General features: G+C 35.9%; 1 protein-coding gene across 7 annotated transcripts in view; it reads right to left on the bottom strand.

Annotated features, from left to right (window-relative positions):
- INTS6 (integrator complex subunit 6) overlaps positions 1 to 9,624 on the bottom strand; it is a 111,035-nt gene that overhangs the window by 18,476 nt on the left and 82,935 nt on the right. For 3 of the 7 annotated variants that reach the window (XR_001885928.1, XR_001885929.1, XR_001885930.1), the window contains exons 15-16: positions 6,385 to 6,756; positions 3,128 to 5,330 (exon numbers count right to left, since the gene is read on the bottom strand). Coding sequence is in view for 4 of the 7 variants with exons in the window: in XM_017873733.1 (XP_017729222.1) it covers positions 3,177 to 3,274; positions 5,238 to 5,330; positions 6,385 to 6,756 (563 nt within the window). In the remaining 3 variants the exon portion in view is untranslated. Of the gene's footprint in view, positions 1 to 101; positions 5,331 to 6,384; positions 6,757 to 9,624 lie in introns of those variants that run through there. The other 4 variants (XM_017873730.1, XM_017873731.1, XM_017873732.1 and 1 more) reach the window with 2 other exon arrangements.

Raw genomic sequence — 9,624 nt, 5'->3', positions numbered from 1 at the left:
GAAGGAAAAGAGATTCTCAGTTAAGAGTTGTTGGCAAGTCTAAACAGTGTATTAAAAAGAAATAGGATAGAACAAGACTAATAAAATCAAGCAAAGGTGGATCTACTTTAACTAAACATCAAGCATTACTTTTATTTATGGAGAAAAAATGTCAGAAGTTAGGATAATGAAAATTATGCATAGTTTTACATAAATTGTTAAGGAAATACTGTCAACATCATTTTATCTGAGAATCATTTGCATCCTGCTGTACCTCGTGCTAGAAATCAAAGGAACATTTTTGTGACGAGAAAGATATAAACCATTCACTAGAAAATAATCTATTTGGGATTATTTGGGGAGAAAAAGTCCATCAACAGAATATGTCTTCCTAGTATTTCACCATGATCATCCCAACCCCATAATGATTAGATGAAAATATCACTTATCACCCAGAACAGGCAGCAGAGAACCTTCTCTCAGAAAGGACACATCAAAAAAATGAAAGATCAAAAAAAGGACAGGTTCTACTCCCTAAAGAAACAAAGAGACAGGACTACATTTGAATGGAAAGGTCATTGCCAAAAGCCAATAGCCAATAAAGGTTGATAGGTAAAAGAGAGATTCTGATTTTGGAATTCAAGTGCATAAAAATGATGTAAAATCCTTAAACAAGGAAAAGACACACCACTATTTCAATGGTAGGCGTTTTCAGAACTGCCTCAGTAATCAGAATGAAAATATAAGGATAATCCAAAACCAGTTCCACAATCCACCGGAATTCTAATAGTCCTTGTGACTTTATTTACCTCTATCTGGGAGGCATTAGCTCACATCACACAACACAGTGGCTGCTTTTCTGGTGATGGTTATGGAGGAGTTTAGAAATGAGTCTCAGCCTTCATTATTCCAAACTGACATATCTTACTAAGAGCAACTAATGAATCAATCAGCAAATGGGAAACATGGGAGAATTTAAAAAAAAAAAAGATTTGAAAACCTCAAGATTAAACTTTCCAAGAATATCATTTGTCGAGCCATAAGTCATTCAGTGACATAAAGGGCCTAAAAGACATGATGTTCCCCCTAGATGTAATCCCCTTCCAACAGTAATTCTACAATAATATACCCATAGTTTTTTGGTTTTTGTTTTTAAATGAAAAAAGCCTGAGGGAGATGGGATATTAACCTTTGGTTCTAATAGGTTTCAAACTCTCCTGACTAGGTTTTAGGATGAGGTGGGAACAATGGCAGAGAGATAAAGGACAAAAAGAAGAGATGAACAAAACTGCTACTTTTCACCTCCCTCCAGGGTTCATTCAGAAAAATGTATTAAAGGTCATGAGCAATCTGTGAAAAAGAAAATAAAACTTTCTGATAGGGAAAGCTGCTAAATACTGGGATAGGCTGAATCTCTTCCCTAGATACTCTTGTTAAGTATGAATTTTTATCTGAATGACTTCTAATCCCTCCTACTAATCCCAGAATCTAAATACATATAATTTAGGAACAGACAATATATTCTGGATTTTGTGCAACTCTCATTGAATTTAGCAATGTGACTACAGGCAATTACCTGAACAATTCCACCTAGTAATTGTTATCTTGCATTACTTGAAAGTATTTGTATAGAAGTAAACAAAGCTTAAAGAACTGCATATGAAAATACTATATAATATTAAATTCTTTTTCTTGACAGGGTTTGTCTTCAGTATCGGGAGAGTTTCAAATCCCCTAGACTAAATGCATGTTCTCCACTTTCATCGATGCTTTTCTTCATAAAGTTATAATTTTGCTATACCCTTGAAATTTAAAAAAATGTTCTGATAAAGTGTAAAAAGCTAAGGGTATGTGGTTTTCAATATCATAAACCTAAAATACTTCAATTTTAAATTTTATAAGTTTATTTTGTCTACTCTTAATCCAAATCTATTTTGACCTTCTTTTCTACTGGTTACCCCCAAACCACTAAAAGGCACAGCAGTGATCTATGAATGGTGAGTGAGTCAGGCCGTAAGATCGCTTCCTCAGTAAGGATATTCTAGGCCATGTTTAATTGAGGGTGGAGAATGAATACTGTGGTTTTCCTTATCCTGTGAAACTCAGGGGGGGATGCAAAATGAGGAAAGTCTTCTTAAAGGTGTTTCCTTTACATTTAGCTTATAAGTAAAACAGAGTTTAAGTGTGAGAACAGCAGAGCAGAACAAAGAGGCCTCCAATTTGTTGTGGGCTTTTGCAAGCATGGCATAAAGCTGCTAAAGGCTAGATATTTCAGAGTATGTATGCACTCCAAACCTACCACTCCCTAACAGCTTCAACTTTGTGCCACCCACAATCCTAGTGAGAAAGGAAAAGGTGTTGAAGGAAACCAATAATATCCAAAGTTGTCTGCTTTTTAAATAGCTTTTAAAGTATCTATCTGCCCCAGACAAAGTCATTCCCATAATCTAGGCAGAAATGGGAGTATGTTGGCATGGCCAACAAAAACTACAAACATATAGTAAAAGGCAATGCAGATTATGTAACATGTAATTACAGTTAGGCTTAACAAACATGAACTTCAAGTGGTGTATTTTTTCCAATGCTAAAAAGCAAGGCCTTTAAAACTCCATTATCTTAGGACGTTTTTAAATGATTACTTTAAATGTGATTATTTCCTAAACCACACAAGAGTAAAATAGAGCATTTATTGATGGAATAACAAAAGTGCTTTTCTTAAATATTCTTCAAAATACATTTGTACAACTTACAATAATATATCCAAAATAACTGTATATACAAAACATTACCTAGTTTTAATGTATGTGCTTTTTTCCCCAAAATTACAAAGTAACTTCTTTTTAATTTTTTTTGGCAAAGTTCAACCTTAACAGAGGTGACAATTTTAAAGGTTGGTTTAAGAAAATAGAACCTGAGGGAAATTGACACGCAAGAGTCAATGACAAGCAAGAGATTTGGAGGAATATTTTAGTTTGTTAAATAAAATGTTTTTTAGAGTGATACTTTTCACATTACAAAATAAACCAAAATGAAGAAAAGGTCACTGTAAAATGATGGAAAAAGGATCTGTAATTTGCTTTTAGTATTTCAAATAGCCAACAATGCATGTCAGAAAATGAATGCAAGATCACAACAGTCTTGTATTTACTTTGTATTTGAAGAAGATAGTGAAATAAGTGGCCACATTCTATTTTCTTTTAATTGCTATTAATATGGTTGATCTGATTGGCTCTTCGATGAATTTCATCCAAGAAGTTCTCCAGTTGTTCTATTAGCATTCGTTTTTTAAACCTGTATGAAAAAATAAATAGTACTCTCAATTACTTTTTAATGAATAGTATATATCAGTATAATTTTCTTAAAAGGAGAGAAAATTGCTTTGGGAAGATGTTTCAAACTGAAATGAAAATAGAAAAATCAATACTATGACAATAGAAAATATGTTGAAAGATTAGCAAATTATTATACCAGTACAGTATTTTAGTTTGTCCCTAAAACACTCTATACCTAAACAATGGGAAAGAGGTTGTTCCTTCCACAACCGAAAAGAAAAAGGAAAAAAACAAAAAAAATCAAAAAACTAATATATTCAAAATATATTCAAGGGCTGCAAACACTCTAGTGAAATCTGGGCTCCCAAAGCAAATACTTCAATAGCTTCTTCTCATGCTCTTTGTAAGTTGAATGTTGAAAGGAATGTGAACAAAGTATGAATATAAACTCCCACAAAATGGAAGAAGAAATGAAAACTGGGCAGTAGTATTTAAAAACCATGGTCTTCTATTATAATTTGAAAACTAGCAAATCAAGGATAGACATCTATAATACAGAGTGTAGCAAGCAGTTAAAGTTCAAGTAACAACTTTTAAAGATTTTCAGTAACAAATATGGGCAGACTAAAATTGCATCTGTCTACATAATTGCCGATGGTTTTAAGAATATCCCCCGACACTGGACATTTTATTCCTACTTCCTTGCTAGTTGGAAGCTAATATAAATAGCCACTGTAATACTACACAACTCCCTAAAAGGTGGCAGAAGTGAAGTACAGATACCGGGAATATAAATTCCTAATGAGGTTTTAGCTGACAGAATGTTACCATAAAGAGCATAATAGGTTAAATACTCAAAAGTATATGAAAAGTTATAGCCTTATCTTGATCCTGCAAACTGGCCTATGCTCTAGCCACTCCAAAAGTATGAAAAGAAAAGAAAGCCAGAAATAAAAACCAACTTTATCTAAAATCTTCATGTGTAGCATAGAAGAGACAGGAGGACAAAGTGTAAGTGTGTTTACATTTAGAAGGTCAAATGAGATAAGCCCCAGGTTTTCTTATAATACTAAAATCCCCAAAATATTGAAGGGAAAATAAAAAATGTTTTTAAACTCATACAACTATGTTTTCCAGTTAATTGCACTTCTTAATTACCATTTATAACCTTTATCCACCTTCATTATACAGTGATCCCTCTGTATCCATGGAGGATCGATTCTAGGCCTCCCTATGAACACCAAAATCCATGAATGCTCAAGTCGCTTGTATAAAATGGCCCAATATTTACATGTAACCTGTGTACATTCTCCCATATGCTCTAAATAATCTCTAGATTATTTATAACACTAACACAGTGTAAATACTATATGAATTAGACTGAATTATTTAGAGAATGACAAGAAAAAAAAAAGCCTGTACATATTCAATACAGACACAATCATCCATTTCTCCACCTCCAAATACTTTCAATCTGTGGTTGCTTGAATCCAGTGAATGTGGAACCCAAGGATACAGAGGGCCAATGTACTAATGATCCTGGGCTACTGAAACAATCAGAATAAGGCCCATTTGTCCAATTCTGGTCCCCTTAATTACGCTTTCCCATGTAAAAATAAATGACATTCAAATATGTTATTTTTAGTCACCAATATTAAGGTATAAAGGAGAAAAATTAAAGGTTGCAAAATATTAATGTAAAGATATCAAAAAGCTACAGAGAAGAATAAATAAGAATTCTCCAAGTATCTAGTAATTTGCAGGGAGAAAAGGTCCATAATTCCTGAAGAATGTGTATGTGGCTGTTTTCTAAGTGAATTTCTTTCAATAAACTAAAAAGGAGTAAGAATTTATTTATATGTTGGTATGCCATATACGTTTATAAACAACACAAGTGCAAAACAGATATTGTTAAAATACTGCCTATATAAACTGTGGACTCATTTAATCACCATTTCATTATATGCAATAATTTATTTACCTTGATGCTTTCTTTAATGACATTTTGTAAAAATATTAGTCCTTGTTTGTAAAGCTGCCTGGCAGCATGCTTCAGTAAAGTGAAGATTCTTTCATATTCTTAAAGCAAAAGAAGCAAAAGAAAAAATTAAGTGGCCTTTCATTTATAATTCTTATTCAATATTCCTTCTTTTACAGTTTTATTATAAGATATACTGAGACAAAAAAAAATTCTACATAAAATTTCACCACTCATTAGAGATTTTATATTTTAACATATATGTAAAAGTACACAGCAACAAAGATAAAACAACTAATCAAACCCTGCTTTGTAAGTAAAAGTTCCTATTAAGTTATCAAACATAAAGCTTAAAAGGATGAGTAAATAGCTTTTTGGTAGTATCACTAAAAAATAAGAACAAGTGGCCTTTACAAAACTCCATCCTTACAGTTTAAAATTCTAACAGCTAACATGGGGGTAAGTGGGAAGTGGGGGTAAAAACCAAACAGGTTAGGAGTGTTATTCCAGTTTAAAGTTTTCATATGAAACTCTGCAAGGGCTATAAACGTCTAAACTCCAAGGACTGATTTGTACCCATTTCTGGACCACCCAGGTCACTGTACTACCCCAGGGCAAGTGATGTGTTAACATCCTCTAAATGAATGCCAATAATACTGAACTTTTTCCCACGAAGTTCTTTTGTGTTCATATACCAGATAGCTTTCGTAACTTTAGTTTTTCGGCCTAAACATATCCTATAATATCACTATCATAGTTTAACTATTAAACATAGTGGTAGGCACTATGACAAGAACTTTACAGACATGAAGTCATTTAATTTTCAGTATATCGTTTGTGAGCTAGCTGCTATATTAAAATTCCATTGTTGGTCAGAAGAATATTCAAGATTATGGGTTCCTGTCATGGTAGGAACTATATGTAATTTATCTGTACAGTGTTGCTCTGCTCTTAGTCCCTGCTGCCTACCATACCTAGTACCTTGGAAATAGAAGATATTCAGTGTTGGTCAGATGAATAAAGAATCTTAACTGAGATGTTGTTCAAGACAGATCTAGAATCATATCTATTCTTTTACTAGTTACTTGACCTTTTTTTTTTTTTGCTTTTTGAGCACATACAAGAAATCAGATCTTCGTCTCTTATTATACATACTTCTTCCTGGCTTTCGGATCTCTTTCATTATTTGTGCTTTTAATTCGGTATTGACCTCTTCATGGCTTCTGCAATGCATCAATTTCTTTCCTTTGTTGAGTGAAGATGCTGGTATGTTCTCTTCAGCACATTGTTCTTTATCTCTTGGCTCCTCATGATTCTCTAAAACTCCACCAACAGTGAGGTCATTGGTTCCTAAATGGTCATGACCAAGAGCCTCCGTATGATTGGTTGGCCGTTCCAGTAAACCGGCTGGAGAAGATGTTGAAAATTCAGTATCCATAGCATTTGGTGTAATGTCTGATGAAAGTTGGTCTGCAACATGATTTTCAACCACATCATGTATTATTGAATCATTAGTGGTCTCTGAAACTAAAAACAAAGATATGGGGAAAAAATTATGAGGTCCAGTCTCAAAGCATACAGTAAATAAAGCTACAAAAGAACATTATTACAGCAAGTCAAAACTGATTTCCTTGACTAATGCAAGTTAACAAATAATGTGATATAGTTCTTAAGCATTGCCAAAGATACAGTAGATTTCAATGTGACACATACACAGTATTTACAAAATATTTACAATTTTTGCCCTTAGAGGAAAAAATAAAGTCGATTTCAAGTAGTTTTTAGTTTTCCAGTTTATTCTATGGCAATTTTATTGAAACAAGTAGGTTGATACTTCAATGAAATATCTATGATCAAAATTATCACGGTCATCTATCTCTACCTTAGAGAGCCCTAACTCAATATGCCTTATACATCTGGTATCATTTAGAGGTAAAAGTAAATAATGGGTAGTTTTTACTTTCTACTTATACTTCTGCCTTTAAGTTCCAAATTCTGCAGGGAACATAGCACCAAACAGGTAATGTTTTACAGTATACCCTTCTGACTACAGAATCTAGTCATCATTTATTCACCACTGCAGAGCAACCTGGTGCCCACTTCAGCTCATTAGACTACTAAAATTGAAAGCTCGCAAGCCTTCCTCTTAACACCAGATTATTAGGCGTGCCCTACAGAAAGCTGCTGAATTTTAAGTTCTCTGATTGCTCACCAACCTCCAGGATACCAGCTGAATTCATCTCTACTGTCCTCATTTCCTGTCCAAACTATTAACTCAATTTACTCATATTCCCCTATACACTCATTTCCACAAATCCCTCAAATTCCTGACTCTCTCCTAAATTCGATTCCATGAATTGCAAACTCCCCTTTACTGAATATTCTCTACAACTTATGCTTTAACTGAAACCCAGCTCTCCTGTATGCAGACTGCTTTCCTTTCCAGACCAAAAGTAGAAATTGCTTTCTCTTGCACACTCTCCATAGGCATAAAAGGACATGCAGTCACTGAATCCTTCACTTCCTAGTGCTATTGCAAAATTACTCCCTTGTACTCTTGTGAGATTCAACCATGCCACTCACACTGTCTCTCCTTATCACTATCTTATGCCAACCTCCAGGTCACAAGCCTATAAGACACTGTTGTCTCTGGCACTCAGTTACAGCCTTCCTTCTGTTGTGCTGAGCCCCTATCAACTCCAGTGGGGATGGCACCAAGTTCAAGAAGGCAAAGAGATCCAGAGCCAGTAAATAAGATAAGGGGTTTTGTTGGGGGCTTACATAAAGGGGAGCGAGCCCAGTGGTGGCAAGCTAGGCAGAAGAACCCCCTTACATACAGTCCAATGGCAGTGGGCTGGACAGGATAACTGCGTGGCCCAGTGGCAGCAGGCTGGACAGAAAAATGGCAACTACTTGCAAAAAGTATGCAGTTTATATCGTATTTTCACTTAGAACTCTTCCCCCTAACAACCTCCACCTGGCAACCTTCATTTAACCCAAAACAAAGGGCCTCAATCCCCTGTCTGGCCTGCATTCACTTCACAATGGGCTGGGGCTCAGATGTTCCTCATAGATAGGGAATGGATCTTTGGGTTAGCCACCCTATTCCCTAGCTCAGAACTCCCAACCACATGCAGGTGTGTCTGCACGCAGGGTCAGTCTCAGGGTATGCTTCAGTTATTGCTATCAAGTGCATCTGCCATGCACATTCCACCCCTGAAGCCCTTGTCACTTCATTCTTGGTCCTTACTACTATTCGAAATGTGGTGTGTGGACAAGCAGCAGCAACACCAACAGAGTGCTTGCTAGAAATGCTCATCTGCCTCAGACTGAGTAAATGAGAATCTGTAGTTTAACTAGAACTCCCAGGTGATTCACATGCATATTCAAGTCTGAGAAGTGCTGTGGACTTCAATGTTTAAGCAGATCATCTGGTAAGAACCTGGCCTCCCCGTTCCCCAGCTTCTCTCCAAAGAACTTACATTTACACCTTCGCCTTTCACATCCAGACAAATTCCGAGATGGAGAAGTATAACCCTCATCTTCAGAGTACTCCTGCTGCTGCTGCTTAACTCAGCCAGACTCTAGCAATTCCTCTACTTTCTTTCTCCTATTAACCATATCCCTTCTAAGTAGCCAATTCTGTATCAGGCTTATATCTGATGATACATCACTTTTACTAATATCTTAATTTCTCTTGTTCTACTGTCTTCCCAGAATATCTGCCAAGCAAAATCCCATCTCTTGACTCACTCTGCTTGCCCCAGACTTGCATTTGGAATCATGAGCACTGCTGGAGAAAAAGGGTCCAGCTCTACAGAGTGGTCACAATCACCATCTCTACTTGGGTCCTAGGCACTGTCTAGCAATCTTATCACAACCTTTTCTCTCTCCCACAGAGATTGTTAAGCTCCCTCACTCTCTTCAAACCCCTGATTTCCCAATATCCCCTTCTGTCTCAGCAGTATACTTTACCTTCTACCTCACAGAGCTCAAAAGAAAAGCAAAGTCATGATTAAAGGACTTCCTTTACCTCCCTCTTAACTAAATTACACCCTCATCACGCTTCCCCCCACATTCTGCTTCAACTGAGGGAGCATTCTTTCTTCTGTGCTCTAGACCTTTCCCTCTTGCGTTCCCAGTAATTTTGTGCTGAGTATGCCTTTTCTCATTTTCATTTTCAACTTCTCCCTATTTACTGGTTCCATCACCAGCACTGAAACATGCTCAAGCGTCTCTGATCTTAAATACAAAGAAAAATCACCATTTTCAAAACCCTGTGAACTCTTCCAGGTACCATGCTCTTTTCCCATCTTCCTTTTACAACTAAACTTAACTAGCTGTTTATACTCATACTGATTGTTTCCATTTTCTCACCTCTCACTCCTCCCATAA

The sequence above is a fragment of the Rhinopithecus bieti genome, unplaced genomic scaffold (genome assembly GCF_001698545.2).
Source record: "Rhinopithecus bieti isolate Rb0 unplaced genomic scaffold, ASM169854v2 scaffold_7398, whole genome shotgun sequence".
NCBI classification, from domain to species: Eukaryota; Metazoa; Chordata; class Mammalia; order Primates; family Cercopithecidae; genus Rhinopithecus; species Rhinopithecus bieti.
Note: the sequence above shows the minus strand (reverse complement) of the source record. Positions and strands in the feature narration are given on the sequence as shown.